Here is a 19,016-nt window from a genome sequence, read left to right as displayed (position 1 = left end):
TCCATGGGAGGACAAAGTTGTCTTTCTGGGACAAATATCCATTTTTAGTTGGGGTCTTGCAGTATTAGTTTTATATTTATGAAGAATTTATTGTGAGGGAAACTTCAGAAGTTGCATTTTGTCTATCATCTGAAATAGTACAGTCATTTTATCATCTCGTCCCTCTTACATGTGCTATACATTAGTCAAAGCCAAGAAGTATAAATAAGAACAAACCATTGATTTTCCTCTAAATGTAAATATAGTCATACTCTGTGCTGCAGGTTGCCACTGATAGTGTTTTTAAAATTGCTCCAGCAGCTCCTTTCTCAAATCTCATTGACTTCTGGACTAAATGAAACATAACATTTCAAAACCCTTAAAGTAGTCCATGCATAGAACCTACCATAATAATATGAACTATCTGTGAGGTTCATATGTTTAATGAAGTTAATCTGTTTAATAAAGTTAATCTGATAAATTTAACCTAATCTGATAAAGAACATAAAGTCCCATTGATACCTTTAGATCACTGTAGTTGCACCATTAGTTCCAAGAAAACTTTTGAATTATAAACTGTAGAGAACTGCAGCTTCTTTAAAAATCAGTTTGGAAGACCTAGCTAAAACATACAAAGGAACAATAATAAATAGCTGGAGATGTTCTTAATTGCTGTGTTTTACTGAAAACTTTTTTCTTTTTGCAGGATATCAGGAAAATGGATTTTCTGAAAAATTCTATTTAATTGTAATTGAATATACTCAAAACTGCTCACTGTTACATATGTGGAAATTACATTTGAAATCCCTACCAGTCTCAGTGGGTATGTTCTAAATATTTGACAATATATGTAAGAATTTATACATTATGTGTTGTGAAGAATGTATTCATTTGATAATTCCGGGATAAATTCATTAAAAATTTATTTTTGAATTTTTCAGTTCTGTGTTCTATAATCTCTGAATTCTTTTTCAAATACACATAAGTATGGTTCTTTGTCATTGTCTCATAATATTTACATATTTTGACTACAGGTACAGGCAAATTATTAATAAAGGAAAATAATATTTCAAAACTCTTTTGTGTCTAAGACAATGTATACACTAGCTTTTAGGTGATGCAATAATCCATAAGAATTAGAAAGTAGAAGGATATATTACAAGGATGTAGAATCCAGAAGTGCCAATGAAACTTCCATATAGAAAGAGGTAGTACAAAGATAATTTCACTTTGTTATTGCAGTCAGAGTTATTCTGCTTGAACCTTAATATTAATGGACATGAACTAAATGCTAAACTTAATGGGCTAGGTTCAGCATCAACATGTTTAATGTTTATAGTTGTAATTCAAGAGCTGGTGAAAGAGCTCTATAGAGACACTAGATCCAGTCCATAATGCCTACAGCATGGAATATTGTGCTGGATACAAAGAATTCATGCTAAAAGAGGTGTCATGGTCCAGATAAAGGTCAATATGTCCTGAAAAATATTTTGCATATGAAAGACAGACCATGTAAATATGAAATATTGTCTTTAACAATTGGCTCAGCCTCTGATGCTGTTGATTTCTAGTGACTTGCAGAAAAATAGAAAATAGAACAATAAATATGTTGATATAAACATAGAATTTAGTTAATGTAATTTCAGAATAACTTGAAATTTCATAGAACAAATTGTATTTTAAATAAACATTAAATAAAATATCCCAATTTTTGTAGATGAAAAAATAGCTCCTAAGGCATCTGAAACAGCATCTCAAGAACAACTGCATTCTTCTCCGGACCAAGAAAAGCTTCACAGTTCCTTTACAAAGAAATACCAAGTTTGCAGAGATAATCTTCAGAGTACCAGCCAATTAGTTCTTTCTTCAGAAATTGTCTATAGTCGAGAACTGAATTTACCAGAAGGAGTGGAGATAGTAAGCATTAAACCATCAGCAGGTTTGTAAATTAAAAAACAAATAGGGTAGGAGGAAATTATGTATTAACTGAATTTCATTTAACTTTTCTTCAGAGTTTATATTAAATCTTAATGGTAATTTGAAAGCCTAATATTTAAAGAAAATTGATATAAAACAGCTATTAAACTTCCATAAAAGTTATACAACAGTAAACCTGGTTTTATAAACTATAGAGCACTAAACTTTGCTCTTGGGTTCTAAAAAAAATGCTTGAAAATTTCACGTTCAACTAATATTTTTCTCTGGTTAGTATTTTAAGGATTTTTGTGTTTTAATCTTAGGTCACTTAAGTTCTTCTTCAATTTATCCAGTCCGCCAAGCTCCTTATCTTCTTGCAACACTTTGCTCAGATGGGAAAGTTAGGTTTTGGAGATGTAGAATGGCACAAGAAACAGATGTATTAGCGAAACCAGAGAATACTAAGAACAGTGGTACGTATGTATGGGAAGAATGGCCATTGCTTATTGAAGATGGACATCTTAGTAGCAGTGCTCTTGAAGTGTCTGGGTTATCTCTTGAAATTAGCTGCGCTCATACAAACCGTTTAGCTGTGGCATACAAGCGAACACCACCCCAAAACAATAATTCTCAAGATTTTTTTGTGAATGTCGGCATTTTTGAATGTGAATCTACAGGAGGCTCTTGTTGGAACTTGGAGCAAACACTTCATTTAGATGAACTAAACCTAACATTGGATTCTCTGAGTGTCAATAGTAGTTCAGTGGGAGTAGGAAATAAGAATTTAACATTCAGAACAAAGCATTTGGTTCATTTAGACTGGATGTCTAGGGAAGATGGCTCTCATATATTAACAATAGGCATTGGTTCAAAACTTTATATGTTTGGTCAGTTGGCTGGGAAAATACAAGAACAAAGTGCTAAGGAAATGCTTGTACTGCCAGTATCGGAAAATGCTAAAACCTCTTGTACATCTAGATTTATACTGTTACGATGTGTTGATTTGGTCTCATCAGTAGAAGGGTCACCTCCTTTACCAGTTTCTTTGTCTTGGGTTCGTGATGGCATCCTTGTGGTTGGGATGGATTGTGAAATGCATGTTTATTCTCAATGGCAGCCATTTTCAAAGCAAGATCCCATTACTGCAGACTCTTACAGTGGTAGCACACCATCTATAACAAGTTTAGTTAAACAAAGCCAATCGTCTAGTGTTCTCCCGCTAAAGCGAACATTAACCCGATCTATGGCTAGCTTTGCTCAAAAACTTGGTGGGAAACGAACTGTATTTGATCTGTCACTGGAGATGGAAGATTCTGGTCTTTTTGAAGCAGCTCATTCATTATGTCCTACTTTACCTCAGTATCATCCTGTGCAACTTTTGGAACTCATGGATCTAGGGAAAGTACGTAGAGCAAAGGCCATTTTATCTCATCTTGTCAAGAGCATTGCTGGAGAAGTTATTGCCTTAAGTGACCCCTGCCATGATAAAAGGTATCGCTCTCTCTCAATCTGTGCTAGTGGGAGTAGTACAAGAGACCCTATGACCTTTAACAGATCTGTAATAACAGACTATACAGAAATAGATTCTGTTCCACCGCTTCCTTTGTATGCATTGCTTGCTGCTGACGAAGAATGTTCCTATGCTTGTACTGAAAAGTCAAATACTCCAAAGAACCTTAACAAACATGTGACTGATGAAAATTATGAGGATCTATTTCAAAATTCCAGCCTGTATACAGATGAACTGACTACAATTGAAGTAGATGAAGATGACAAAAAGCCAAAAGTTATTGATCTTTCTCAGTATAATCCAACTTACTTTGGACAAGAGCATGCCCAAGTTCTTTCTCGTCACTTGCTTCATTCTAGCTTACCAGGACTTACCAGAATGGAACAGATGCTATTGATGGCATTAGCTGATACAATTGCCATTACCAGTACTGACATAGGAGAAAGCAGAGACAGAAGCAAAGGTAAGTTTTGTAATGACTAATCCAGGCTTTCTTTTTAACAGTCCTGCCTATACTTACTTAACTGAATTAATCAATCAATCAATCAATTGCAAACACTTCTAAACATTATTAGATGCCACTGTTAATAAAGAATACATCAATTAATTATGAAGGCTATCATCTTATAAGAAATTTAATGATACATAATAGACTAAATCTGCTAATTAGAACTGTAAGCCACCCAAAGTCACCGGTTGAGATGGGTGGGTATAGAATTTCCAAAATAAATAAAATAATTTGAGTTGGGAAGTACTCAAGGAAAATTAATACTACACTTTATTTAAAGTACACTAAATATGATTCTCTAAATTCTTTTTCTATCTGTGTTCCATAGTTACTGCAGTTTTTTAGAATTAAGTTTACTACTTCCTAGGAAAGTATTTACCCAGTGTACAAATAGAAACATTTTGCTTAAAGTTTCGAAGTTAGAAGAATTACTTTTTCTATATGGACTGGCAAATTTCCATATACTGCAATACTTATGGGGAAACCTTTCGCTTCATAGCAACATTTTCTTCTGAATTTAGTATAATGGATCTAAAATAAAAAAAATACTGTAGGGCTCTATTTGTCTGCTATGATGTTACTTATTATTATGTTAAAGAAATTCTTGATTGCTTTAAAATCCATTGTAGTACATAAATTTGCTACCAGTTCCCTATATTGTGAAACTATGCCTAACAAGTAAGACTTAAATATATATATAAATAATGGAAAATGTGGCAAATAATCATAGTTTGGTTTAAAGAGTTTCATTTTATAGACTAAATCTTCATTCATAGGAGGAGAAACACTTGACGAATGTGGTTTGAAGTTTCTTTTGGCAGTTCGTCTTCACACTTTTATGACAACTTCTCTGCCACCTGCTCACAGAGCTCAGCTACTATATCAAGGTAAATATATTCTTCACTCTTTGTGAGACACTAATGCAAAACAGAACAATATTTTAGATATAACAATATTTTAGATATAACTAGGATTGCTTCTGAGGACATGTGAGCTTTGAAGATAGAGAAACTTTGGCATAGTCCTGATAATCAAGAGATGCACTGCACAATTGAATACTACAGGTTTTTCTGTTTTTATCTATAGGATAGTCTCATCAAGTCTGTGGGTATAGATGTATTTTTAAACAGTTCAGTATGGGGATCTAAGTTTTTGTTTTATTTGTAGCATACAAACAAGTTGTGTTTTGCAACTTTTTAAGTGTAGCTATTTGCAAGCCATTAATTACTCACACAAATTATGACAACATGATTTTTTTTGTATGTTACTTCATGTTACCAACTTTTTAAAAAAAAATCAGAAAAAGAATCACTAAATATTTTTAAAATAATATATTTATCAATTATAAAGTAAATTAAATAATTATAAAGTAATTATTTGTGATTATTTCAGGTTTGTCTTCGAGTCATTTTGCCTGGGCGTTTCACTCTATTGCAGAAGAGGAACTTCTAAACATGCTTCCTGCAATACAGAAAGGTGATCCAACATGGTCAGAGCTTAGAGCTATGGGAATAGGATGGTGGGTTCGAAATACCCATAATTTGCGCAGATGCATTGAGAAGGTAAAGGCAGTTTAAAACAAACTAGTTTGTATCTTGCTATAATTTTCATTCAGATAATAGAGTGCATGATACATTTTTCAAATTTTTTAAGCAGAATAGTGGTTTTTTAAAAAAAATATGGTTTAGAAAGAAGGTTGAAAAGGAATGCTGCTATGAAAAAGCTTCCCATGAACAATTTTTCTACCTTTGTTCATCTTCTGTAGTCACATACTATAATTTTCATATAATCATATAGTATCTCTTCAGATAACAGCAGTAGGCTGTTTTTGTCTGCCCATTTTACATCTGTTGATAAATATTAAAGCAATCAATGTGACAAATACTTTGCCTTGAACAAAACTGAAGTTTGCACTTGAACTTACAGACATTACTGTATCTGGCTTTATTTTTATAAAAAGGGAATAGAGTAAGTAGACAAATAAATTTTAATTATTTTAAATAGATATACTTTTAAAAAATGACAGTGAACAGCCAGATAAACTAAAGATGACTTATTGTTTTTTACTCTTAAAGTGAAAGGCTCTTCTATATTTATTTAACTACTGATTCACCCAATAAATAATTTTGTAAAATAAAAGTAAAGTTGTCTTTTTGTTAAGCTTGATTCCTGATAACTACATGGACACAGCCATATTATTTCCTTGACATCAGTACAGAATAAATTACACTGTTTGTTCTAAAATGTCAATCTACAACTCCAGATGTTTTCCTTTACAAATAAGACAAAGACTCACTTGCTTCTAATCAAACCCAATCAAGGTAGACAGTGCCACTGCTGAGATTTCTTACTGAATGTCTCACCTAGATAGTTGAAGAAAAGACATACATCTTTTGAACTAGCCCATTCATGATATGTTTTAACTTATATGGATATTGTGTCTGCAGTATTTACTTTGCTTTATTTGTTTTACGTGGCAGAAATGTAACTAGGTGTCTCATAATAACAGAGTTGGAAGGGACCTTTGAGGTCTTCTAGTCCAACTCCCTACCCAGGCAGGAAACCCTACACCATTTCAGACAAATGGTTATCCAACATTTTCTTAAAAATTTCCAGTGTTGGAGCATTCACAACTTCTGCAGGCAAGTTGTTCCACTTATTAATTGTTCTAACTGTCAGGAAATTTTTCCTTAGTTCTAAGTTGCTTCTCTCCTTGATTAGTTTCCACCCACTGCTTCTTGTTCTACCCTCAAGTGCCTTGGAGAACAGCCCGACTCCCTCTTCTTTGTGGCAACCCCTGAGATATTGGAACACTGCTATCATGCCTCCCCTAGTCCTTCTTTTCATTAAACTAGACATACCTAGTTCCTGAAACTGTTCTTCATGTTTAGCCTCCAGTCCCCTAATCATCTTTGTTGCTCTTCTCTGCACTCTTTCTAGAGTCTCAGCATCTTTTTTACATCGCGGCAACCAAAATTGAATGCAATATTCCAAGTGTGGCCTTACCAAGGCATTATAAAGTGGTATTAACACTTCACGTGATCTTGATTCTATCCCTCTGTTTATGCAGCCCAGACCTGTGTTGGCTTTTTTAGCAGCTGCTGCACACTGCTGGCTCATATCTAAATGGTTGTCCACTAGGACTCCAAAATCCCTCTCACAGTTACTACTATTGAGCAAGGTACTACATATACGGTACCTGTGCATTTTGTTTGTTTGTTTTTTGCCTAAATGTAGAACCTTACTTTTTTCACTGTTGAATTTTATTTTGTTAGATAGTGCCCAATGTTCAAGTCTGTCAAGATCCTTCTGTATCTTGAGCCTATCTTCTGGAGTGTTGGCTATTCCTGCCAGCTTGGTGTCATCTGCAAATTTGATGAGTTCCCCATCTATCCCCTTGTCCACGTCATTGATGAAGATGTTAAAGAGTACTGGGCCTAAAACAGAGCCTTGGGGTACTCCACTGCATACTTCTCTCCATGTGGATGTAGTTCCATTGAGGACTACACATTGAGTGCGGTTGGTCAGTCAGTTACAAATCCATCTGGTGGTGGTGCTGTCTAACCCACATTTTTCTACTTTATCTAGTAGTAGGTTATTGTCTACTTTATCAAATGCTTTACTGAAGTCCAAGTAAATTATATCGACAGCATTCCTCTGGTCCACTAATTTTATTTATTTTAGCAAGTTGTTCAACTATTCCTAGATTCCTTCAGGTCAGTTAGTGTTCCCAGTGATCATATATGGGGTCCTTAGCCATTTAAGTGGAAGATGAAAATTATCATAACTCTGTGACCTGATGATAGATTTCAAAATTACCAGGCATGAATGCACTCACAGCAAGCGTTCGTTTTCTCAGATTTATATCAGCTCTTTATTTAAGCATTGGCAGGATAGCTATGAGCTATCAGAAACTGCATTCACAGGAGTTTATGAGATTTCATGCAGTCAGTTGATCAAGGGGGAGAAAGCATTTTCTAATTCTACACTAAGCTTGTAATGCAAGAGGTTTGCTAGAAGGTAAATCACTTATCCACATACAACATAAAATTTACTGTTTATAAATAATTATTTCACCTCAAAAGAAAAATCATGTATGCTTTATATATGTGAATTGATTTAGCTTTTTCTGTTATGTTATGTTAAACATAAATTATTTCATTAATTGCTCAAAATTTCTCTGGACATAATTGTGACAAAATACTACATTTGTAACCCAAAATTTATTATTATCCTTTCAGGTCGCTAAAGCAGCCTTTCAAAGAAACAATGACCCTCTGGATGCAGCCATTTTCTATCTTGCAATGAAAAAGAAGACTGTAATTTGGGGGCTATACAGGTACAATTTTATAGCAGAATTTTTAATTCAATATATATTGCAACTAGTTTTCTTGCATTCCTACTGCTTGATAGAAGTAGTAGACATTCCAGTAGTACCTAAAGAACATTAAGGAGCAACAAAGAGAGAGAGAGAGGGAGATGATAGATCTATTAAGAGAGAGAAAGATTGGTCCTTAATGTCCTTTATGAACTATTTGAATGCCTCCAAAATTTTTCAAGGTCCTAAATTTCTCAATTCTTGAACTCAAGTTAGTTTAGATCTACTACATAATTTATATCAACGCTACTGGGCCCCTTTCAGGGATAATATAATATAACATAACTTCCACATTTTTACTTGAAGTTGTAATTTTGTGGACATCTAATAGAAATGTAGGATAATAAAAGGAAACAACTGGATACAGAGGCTCAACTAAAGCACAGGCTATTTGCTATCTAGCCAGATATGAGTCACCAGATATAAAACACAAACAGAATAATTAGTGATATGAAAGTGATTTCTGTTGAGGATATGGGGATATTGGATATTGTACATGTTATGGGTGCATAAAACCAATGATAAATAAATACTTAAATTTGGATTAAATTTTTGGATTTTGAAACAATAGAAGAGAATGGGAAAACATATTTGAATGTGAACTTCCATGCTCTTAAAGACCAGAATATAGGGGCTTCGTTTAACTTTGTTTAACTCCCAGCTTCAAAATCTTTATCAAGTAGTTTGTAACTAGCGAAAGTTTGAGAAACAATATTTATGTGCCCTATTTCAGTATCTTCTGATGGCTTATTTTTGCCATGGCATTTCATCTGAGCATTTTTATTTTATCATAAGTATAGCATCCAAGTTAAATATTGGCCATTTCTAATTGCACATGTAGAATTTTAGAAGCAACTTGGTTTTTAAAATATGCCATTTGGAGTCTAAGAGCATGTGTTTCTTTGATAAACTATTTTTGTGTACATTGTGACAATAGTTATAAATGATTACATTGGCAGGTCTCTAAAAGATACTAAAATGACACAGTTCTTTGGAAACAATTTTACTGAGGACAGATGGCGTAAAGCAGCACTGAAGAATGCTTTTTCATTGTTAGGCAAGCAACGTTTTGAACATTCTACAGCATTTTTTTTATTGGCTGGTCACTTAAAAGATGCCATTGAGGTAACTAATATATTTTATTCAGATTATTGAAAGAGATTACAATGTATCCAATATTTTAATAGTACAGGCAGATTTGAATGTTATGTTGAAGTCCAGCTATACGCTTAATAGCATCCTGTAAATATGGTTCGGTCAGATATGAATATAAATATGGTTGTACACTTAAACTGAGTGAAAATAGGAATAGCCTTGTCCAATGTCTATACAAAACAAAAGGAGTATAGAACGCTAAAATATGTTTTAATACAGAATGGAGAAATTTTCAGTCTAAGGAACCCTGGTGACTCAGTGATTAAAATGCAGTACTGCGGGCTAACTCTGCCCACAGCCTGAAGTTTGATCAAGATTAACTCGGTCTTCCATCCCTCCAACGTTGGTAAAATAAGGATCCAAGTTGTTGGGGACAGTATGCTGACATTGTAAATCGCTCAGAGAGTGCAGTATGTAAGTCTAAGTGCTATTGCTATAGGCTGAATATAATCATGGTGCCATCAAATCAAGCATGAGTCATCCTTCTTAAGTAAGCCCCATGAACTCTTTTAATTGCTATATATGAAAAAGCTGAAAAACATGCATAAGAAGGTAACCAAAATGATATAGGGGTCTTGAACATTTTCCTGATGAAAAAAGGCAAGACTATATGGGACTTAGTCTGGGGAAAAAAGAGTAGGAGAAATTCATGAAAGACAGATTTATCAAAGGCTATTGGCCTTGAAGATGCAATGTTATCTCTAAGCTATAAGCATCATGCCCCAAAAGCCAGTTGTAAAGGAACAACAACAGCAGAAGGTGTTGTGTAAATATTATTTGTGTAAATATGCCAGAGGTATTTGGATGGCTGCATACATAATCCTGAACTAAAATAGGTCTGTGTTTCTTATTTCTGATCTTTTTTTAAAAAAAAAATCAATCCTTTGTTTATTTCAATTAGGTCTGCCTAGAGAAATTAAATGACATTCAGCTAGCTCTTGTAATTGCACGACTGTATGAATCAGAATTTGAAACATCTGGTACTTACAAATCAATTCTTCAGAAGAAAATTCTGGGAAGTAAGCCTCATTCCACTGAAAGTCCATCAAAACCACATTTTGATCCTTTTCTCCGAAGTATGGCTTACTGGATTTTGGAAGAGTATGGTCATGCTCTTGATACTCTTTTAAGCCATCCCACTTTGAATGATGAAGGTAAGCTGAAACAATTTGGATCTACTTTTGGAATCTGTGCATGTTATATTCAGCCTTAAATTATTAAACAAACTCTTCTGGTACTAAATAAAATTCTACATATTGTCCTGGGTGGTTCTCGTGAATAGTGAAGAACTGTGGCCTCCAAACCAACTAATTGTGATTTTGAAATGATCAAGTGTTATCTAAATGAAGCATACTGCTAGAAGCACAAAACACTGTAGGTGCTGATTGGTTTTTACTGTCACAATGTTCTCCCAAAGCATCATCTTGAAGCTTTCTATGATTATTACAAAAATGAATGTTAAGGAACTATACTGCGATGGAATAAAATATATGTGATAGAGGGAAAAGGCTTAAACATTTCACGATAAATCATTTTGCCATGTTAAGAAGTAGAGTAGACATACTGAACAAGATGATCAACGATTAGACTTTTTTGTGTGCTTCTAAAACAAGGTATCTGTGTTTTCTTAAGGTATAAATGTGTCATAATGTGACAGTAAGACAATATCTGAAATATTTCTTTTAGAAAATAAATTCTTCATTATTTTTTTATGTGATACCTTTCTAGATGAAGGAAGCTTCTCAAACTGTAGCCCTTCGGTATTTAATTTTTATAATTATCTAAGGACGCATCCTCTCTTGCTGAGACGCCATTTCGGGTCTTCTGATTTATCTTCCACAAGGATATGTGTAACAGGAGAAAATGGGCTGGCAGATGAAATCAATTTAGAGGAAAGAAAATTATTCTTTACTGCAGCATATACTCATTTGAAGTCTGGCTGTCCCATGTTGGCTTTAGAAGTATTATCGAAGATGCCTAAAGTGGTCAAAAAGTCAAAATGTTTAAGAAGAACATTTAGTTTAAGAAACACTAGTAAAGAATGTTCACCTTCTTCTCCAATGCCAGTAGAATCGAAAGATGGCCAGTTTTTCAGGACTGACAAGTCAGAACCAGTGCTAAATGGTTTAGGATCATTTTCAGATGTTTCACCAGATAAACATTCAGATTCTGATGCTTTGTTTGATTGGAGTCAGCCAGCTGCAGTCTTCCAAGATGACCCATTGGAATTAAAATGGGACAGTGGCAAAGATGAGGAGAGTGAGGATTCTTGCCTTGCAATGAAACCTTTGCAGAAGATAACAGGTGAAAAAACGAATGAAATTAGTTCTAGCTGCACTGAAACATACAGTTCAGGAGGTGAAAATGATGTCTTAGCTTCATCAGAAGACATCATTTGTGTACAGCTGAAATTTAGGGCATGCCTGAAGATTCTTACAGAAGAACTTAGAACATTATCCACTGGCTATGAAGTAGATGGTGGAAAATTAAGATATCAACTGTATAATTGGCTTGAAAGGGAGGTGGTAGCCCTTCAGAAGACATGTGAATACAACATTGAAGCAGATGATTCTCAGAGAGAAATTATCCCAGTAATGGGTGAAAATTCCTTAAATGATAAAACTGAAGACCTGTCAGATATGCATCTAAAGGAAAATATTCAAAGAAGACACTGGCTTATAAAATACCAATCACTTTTGCGAATGTTTCTTAGTTATTGCATCCTCCATGGGTCTCATGGTGGAGGCTTGGCATCTGTACGAATGGAACTGATTTTGCTTCTGCAAGAATCTCAACAGGTAAATAGAGGGTTTTTTTTCCCCTGATTGTTTGGGCTTGGGCTTAAATATTAATACATAATAATTTAACTAAATTACTAGCAAACTATTTTAGCTTATGTGCTTATACCAATTTGATCAGATATTTCTGGCCCTACATCTAGAATGCTAGATTGTTTTGAGCTATATATTTATAATTTTGTTTTCAGATAAAAAACAGGAAAATTCCAGATAACTTTTTCTCAATAAAAAGTTTCTAAGTTCATGCTTCCAGTATTTCAACTTTCAGTTTCCTGAAAATAAAAATTGAACTGGAAATTTGAAAAATAAAGAAGCTTAGTAGAGCAGCTATGGATTGAAACCTTGGCCTAGAAAATTCAAAGTTATGCTGCCTATTAGTCACTGGGCCAATACTATTGTTCCTAGACTTTATTACAACCTAAACAAACATTTTCCCACAAAAAAACCCCAAAAACCCTGGATTCCTTGTTTTCGTCCACCGTTAGTGGCATTTTTGGGTGAGAAAGAATAATTATTCCAATTAATTAATTCCAAATAATTATTCCAATTGTGTCAATATGTATGTGTGGGTATAGAAGAAAATTCATCTTTGTAGGAAATTTGAAAGTCAAATTATACCCTTTATTTTTCATCCTTTTTATAAAGGAATTTTCGGAGCAATCATATAGTAATATTGTATCTGAGCAGAACACAATACCTCTTCTTTTTGCCTGTACTGCAAGTGCCAAAACAGTGGTGGCCAACCCATTATTGCATCTTAGTAACCTGACACATGATATACTACATGCTATTATTTCTCTTGACTCTCCACCCCACCCAGATGTACAGAATAATAAGGCAAGTATCTATAATTTGACAGTATTTTATTGAACTTTTAAAAAATATTTTATTACATTCACTGCTGTAATTATGCAGCCATATTAATATTTATATATATATTGGGAGTTGTTTATTTTATGTTTAAATGAATAGCCATCTAGTATCTTGCTTGAACAAGTAAAATGAAAACAAGGGATTCAAGATCATATAAATTATTTTGTCTGAAATATGTCTTTCTTCCAGATACAAGTAATGCACACATTAGCAGCATCTTTATCAGCTTGCATATACCAGTCTCTCTGTGGGGGTCATAACTACAGGTATTTTTTTTGTACAAAAATAAGTTTTTTGACACAATGAAAACAACAGTTTTATTTTTCCCTTCTGTGTGTTAGAATCAAAATCTGGTATAAAATGCACAAAATGTTACCTCCTATCTATCTTTGCTTGTACAAGTACTACTCAACATACAACAGTTCATTTAGTGACTGTTCAAAGTTACAATGGCAAAAATTGTAAATGAAAAAAGTGGCTTACAACCATTGCAGCATCCCCATGTTCAAGTGATCAAAATTTGGATGCTTGGCAACTGGTTCATATTTATCACCGTTGCTGTGTTTCAGTGCCATTGTAATCAATCACCTTTTGCAACCTTCTGACAAGCAAAGTCAATAGGGAAGCCAGATTTAACAACTGGGTTACTAAGTTAAGAATCTCAATGATTCACTTAACAACTCTGGCAAAAAAAGTTGCAAAATGGGACAAAACTCACTTAACAAATGTCTCACTTAGCAACATAAATTTTGGGCTCAATTGTGGTCGTAAATTGAGAACTAACTGCATTCTTCAAAAATGGGGTTAATATTATTGCTATATCTTCATCTCCAGATTACATTTCTATAGTTTGGGAATCCATACTTTTTGACATAAATTTGTATTTAACTAACTATGATACTGACAAATACATTTATTTTACATTGTTAACTTAATCAGAGTCTACTCAGCTAATGTTAAATTGGCTAGCTCAGTTAAACCAGAAATATAAGAAAGGCGATAAATTCTTAGATCAGACACAATAAGCAACTGATTAAAACAAACTATCACTTTTTAATGAGGTAGATCTGGCTTGCAAATATCCAAAACTGATTTATTTTCCTCGTAATTATATTTTGCTGTTTCCTGGTCACCTCTGATAACATCATACTACTTGTATTAGAAAACATTATGTATCTGAAAATTGGCAAACATGTAGAACAATCTTTATTCCATTCGTAGTTTCTCATGATAAGGCTTCAAAAATTGCCTGAAAGATGAAATAATTATATTGCCAGTACAGGGTTATGTCTATTCACATAGTTTGAATCTACTTATTGTTTGCTATTGCAGAAACAAGGTTTAGAATTCATATATTTCAAGCAAACATATGAGCAGGGAAAAATATATATTTTTTCTTTTTGTGACGTTTCACAAAGCAGTATGGACCTAAATCTGCTTTTTTCAGTATGATCACTCATAACAAAGTTAAGATTCTATGCCATAACTATCAATAACATGAGCAAATGTTCCTCAAGAAGCCTTCCCTGGACCCAGCTATTTTGGGTAATTACCGTCCAGTCTCCAACCTTCGCTTTATCACGAAGGTTGTAGAGAGTGTGGTGGCGTGGCAGTTTCCTCAGTACCTGGAGGAAGCTGTCTATCTAGACCCGTTCCAGTCCGGCTTCCGGCCCGGGCATAGCACGGAGACAGCTTTGGTCGCGTTGGTGGATGACCTCTGGAGGGCCAGGGACAGGGGTTGCTCCTCTGCCTTGGTCCTGTTAGATCTCTCATCGGCTTTTGATACCATCGCCCCTTTCTGGACCAGGATGCCTTATGCACGGTCACTCATGCTCTCGTCACTTCTCGCCTGGATTATTGCAATGCTCTCTACATGGGGCTACCCCTGAGGTGCACCCGGAGACTTCAGCTAGTCCAGAATGCAGCTGCGCGGGTGATTGAGGGAGCACCACGTTGCTCCCGGGTAACACCACTCCTGCGCAGTCTGCACTGGCTACCTGTGGTCTTTCGGGTGCGCTTCAAGGTTCTGGTTACCACCTTTAAAGCGCTCCATGGCTTAGGGCCCGGGTACTTACGGGACCGCCTGCTGTTACCTTATGCCTCCCATCGACCCGTACGCTCTCACAGAGAGGGTCTTCTCAGGGTGCCGTCCGCCAAGCAATGCCGGCTGGCGGCCCCAGGAAGGGCCTTCTCTGTTGGAGCACCTACTCTGGAACGACCTTCCCCCCGGTTTGCGCCAAATATCTGACCTTCGGACCTTTCGTCGGGAATTAAAAACTCATTTATTCATTCAAGCGGGACTGGACTGATTTTTTAGATTTTTAAATTTCTAAATTTTAAATTTTAAATTTTTAAATCTTCTGTAATTTTATATGGGGTATTTTAGGTTGGTCAATTTGACGGTTTTAATTCGGCCACTATTGAATAGGTATTTTAAATTGATTTTTAACTTTGTATACTTATTGCTTTTTATCTTGGCTGTACACCGCCCTGAGTCCTTCGGGAGAAGGGCGGTATAAAAGTTTAATTAATTAATAAATAAATAATAGATAAATAAATATTAAGACAATTTTGGATTCTTTTATGTCTAATATTTTGACACTTTCACAAGAGATTTCATGAGATTTAGTATTTTGAAGGTCATTTAGGTTGCACTATGAGAGCACATTTGATGCAGTGGTTAAGGCATAAGGTTAGAAACCAGGAGACCATGATTTCTGATGTAAACTATCATATAAACTTCTCCAGGCAATCTCCAAGAACAATTGATCAGGGAAAAAACAGCTGCCATGTAAGTGTGAGACTAGTTGTCAGTATTTTAGGGTTCATGAAAAATAAATGTGTGTACTGTAGAACCATCCAAAGTCTTATCTCTACATGCCATTTCTAGTGCTATGTAATTATCTTTCTCCATAAAGGTTAGGAAGAAGCAAGGAAGTACAAAAATTATGTCATATACTTTCTGTTTCTGAATGTTAAGTTTACCTAATCTTAGTAATAGTATTAAATCACTAATGTATTCAGTAATCAATCTCAGTTTGAAGCTAACTTTATTTAACAGGTCTCATAATAACAGATGTCAATACAAAATTTTTGTAGCTTTTCAGCAGCTAATGTTAATAATGTTCTTGATTAGAATATGTATGAAATAGTTAAGCTAAGTAAATCATGATTGATCATTATATTCAATCAAAATACCATAATTAATACTGATTTTTACAATTTTGGTTTTTTTAAAATAGTTTATTGCAAGCAAACCAATTCACGGGAATGATTTATCAGACACTGTTGCTCTCTCATCGCCATTCTCTAAGAACAGCAAGTTCAGATGAAACAATAACACCAAATACTACACCAGCTCAATGGCCAGGTAATCAAGATTTAATTTTCTTCATGGAGTTTTGAACTGTCTGGCTTAAAATTGTTTCTTTCCTGTTTCTTCTTCTAATATGATCCTCTGGCTATTAGTTGTTTTTTCTTCCACTTTAGATTAAATACAGTATTAGGTAACCTCATGCTGATTAAGTATCTTTAAAAATTAAGGCCCAGTTCATAAGGCACAATGTGATTGTTTTTAACTGGCTTTTTTGGCTATTTTGGGCTCGATAGTTAAATTTAATTTCATTCAGATTAATATACCTAAACCAGGCCTGTTCTCATTAACCAGATTCACCAAGTCAGCCAGATTCACTTTTTTTTTTATTTACATTTATATCCCGCCCTTCTCCGAAGACTCAGGGCGGCTTACAGTGTGTAAGGCAATAGTCTTATTCTATTTGTACATTTACAAAGTCAACTTATTGCCCCCCCAACAATCTGGGTCCTCATTTTACCTACCTTATAAAGGATGGAAGGCTGAGTCAACCTTGGGCCTGGTGGGATTCGAGCCTGCAGTAATTGTAGGCTGCTGTGTTTTAATAACAGGCTATCTTACAGCCTGAACCACCACGGCCCTTTGGTTAATGAATAATTATGAAAAAAAAACCTCTTGACTATAGTACAGTTTCCAGCATTGGCAACACGGAGGGAGGGAATGGCAGGCACCTTTACACACTCATGTGCATGCGCGAGTGGGACTACATGCACACGAATGGTGTTGCGAGTATCCTCACAGTGACACTAGCATTCACGCAACTCTCATGGCAATGCTAGCGTGAGCGTGGATTGTACACACACTGGCCAAGTACTCATGCAGCCCAGTGACCAATAGACCATGGCCTGGTATGGGCCGCAGGTTTAGTATTCATGATGAATGCAGCCCATGATCATCCTGCATTCTTCAGAACCAGAAGCATGGTCAAGATAAATTCTGGTGAAAAGTTTTTAATATGAACTTGTAATCATAATTTTCTTGGTTAACCAATAATACTTACATCTTTTTGTATTATCCAAATCCATGAAAGTTGAGTTATTTCATCCATTTCCTTTGACATAGCTGCAATGATTATATCAGGTTGACTTTTTGATTATAAATACACTAAGAAGGTCAATTAGTAATAAGGTAAATAATTTAAAAAAGAAAACATGATATAGAATTTTGTAGTTCATAAATAAAGCATACAGTACAGTATGTATAGTACAAATGTGGCTCAGTGGCTAAGACACTGAGCTTGTCAATCAAAAGGTCAGCAGTTCAGCGGTTCAAATCCCTAGTGCCACATAACATAGTCAGCTCCCGTTACTTGTCCCAGCTTCTGCCAACCTAGCAGTTCAAAAGCACGTAAAAAATGCAAGTAGAAAAATAGGGACCACCTTTGGTGGGAAGGTAACAATGTTCCGTGTTCCTTCCACCTAAGATGGCGCCGACGAAGGCTGCCTCGGTGATATGCTCTCTAATTGTTTCTTTATTTCTAATTGTTCTCTGTGACTCACTACGGATTCCTACTCACGAGACCATCTGCTAAAAATTAAGGAACATTTCTTTAAGGAGCAGCTTTCTTTAATCTCACCCCCGCCTGTCTTTACAAACACGGAGGAGATTCTAACACAGGAGGAGGCAATTCCCACGGAGCCATGGATTACTAAAAAAACCAAACGACGGAAACGAAGGAAACGAGGTAAACGATCTGGGATCTTAATCAAGCTAAGAACTCGCACTAAAACTCCTCTGCCTTCAATTTTCCTAACAAATATACGCTCACTTGCAAATAAGATGGATGAAATACTCCTCTTAAACAAATACTATTCTGATTTTCGCAATTCAGCAGTCCTATGCTTCTCTGAAACCTGGTTAAATGAATCAATTGAAAATAGCAGCCTGAACATTCCAGGATTTCAAATTGAACGATCAGACAGGATTCCAGAAACATCTGGTAAAAAGAAAGGAGGAGGCTTATGCCTATATATTAATTCATCCTGGTGTCAAGATTTTAACATAATTTACAAATTCTGTGACAACAATTTAGAGACTCTAATTATCAACTGCAAACCTTACTATTCGCCTCGTGAATTTTCCTCATTTCTTCTAATTGCTGTTTATGTCCCACCACAAGCCTGTGTAAACGAGGCATTACGAACTCTAGCTGACCAAATCATGGAGGCTGAAGCCAAACACCCTGATTCACTGGCCATTGTTTTGGGAGATCTAAACAAGGCAAACTTAAGGAAAGAACTACCAAAATACTTTCAGCATGTCAATTGTCCCACCAGAGGCAAGAATACTCTAGACCACTGCTACACAACACTAAAAGATGCCTATCGGTCTTTACCACGTGCAGCTGTAGGACACTCTGATCATTGCATGATTCACCTTGTACCTGCTTACAGGCAAAGACTTAAAGCCATAAAACCAATAATTAAATCAGTGAAAACCTGGACGGAGGAATCAGAATTAAAGCTACAGGCATGTTTTGACTGCACTGATTGGAATATTTTAAAGATACCTCTGCAGACCTGGAT

At 35.3% G+C, this 19,016-nt stretch overlaps 1 protein-coding gene across 7 annotated transcripts in view; it reads left to right on the top strand.

Moving 5' to 3' along the window:
• The window catches only part of DMXL1 (Dmx like 1), an 81,769-nt gene that overhangs the window by 25,789 nt on the left and 36,964 nt on the right, over window positions 1-19,016 (top strand). For 6 of the 7 annotated variants that reach the window (XM_058166746.1, XM_058166745.1, XM_058166748.1 and 3 more), the window contains 12 exons: window positions 686-802; window positions 1,697-1,918; window positions 2,220-3,869; window positions 4,691-4,801; window positions 5,307-5,476; window positions 8,156-8,253; window positions 9,252-9,417; window positions 10,349-10,601; window positions 11,176-12,245; window positions 12,891-13,082; window positions 13,308-13,384; window positions 16,361-16,488. In XM_058166746.1, the coding sequence (XP_058022729.1) occupies window positions 686-802; window positions 1,697-1,918; window positions 2,220-3,869; window positions 4,691-4,801; window positions 5,307-5,476; window positions 8,156-8,253; window positions 9,252-9,417; window positions 10,349-10,601; window positions 11,176-12,245; window positions 12,891-13,082; window positions 13,308-13,384; window positions 16,361-16,488 (4,254 nt within the window). The remainder of the gene's footprint in view (window positions 1-685; window positions 803-1,696; window positions 1,919-2,219; window positions 3,870-4,690; window positions 4,802-5,306; window positions 5,477-8,155; window positions 8,254-9,251; window positions 9,418-10,348; window positions 10,602-11,175; window positions 12,246-12,890; window positions 13,083-13,307; window positions 13,385-16,360; window positions 16,489-19,016) is intronic. The other variant, XM_058166751.1, reaches the window with a different exon arrangement.

Source organism: Ahaetulla prasina, chromosome 2 (assembly GCF_028640845.1).
Source record: "Ahaetulla prasina isolate Xishuangbanna chromosome 2, ASM2864084v1, whole genome shotgun sequence".
Taxonomy (NCBI): domain Eukaryota; kingdom Metazoa; phylum Chordata; class Lepidosauria; order Squamata; family Colubridae; genus Ahaetulla; species Ahaetulla prasina.
The sequence above is the reverse complement of the archived record's forward strand: the minus strand, read 5'-3'. Positions and strand labels throughout refer to the sequence as shown.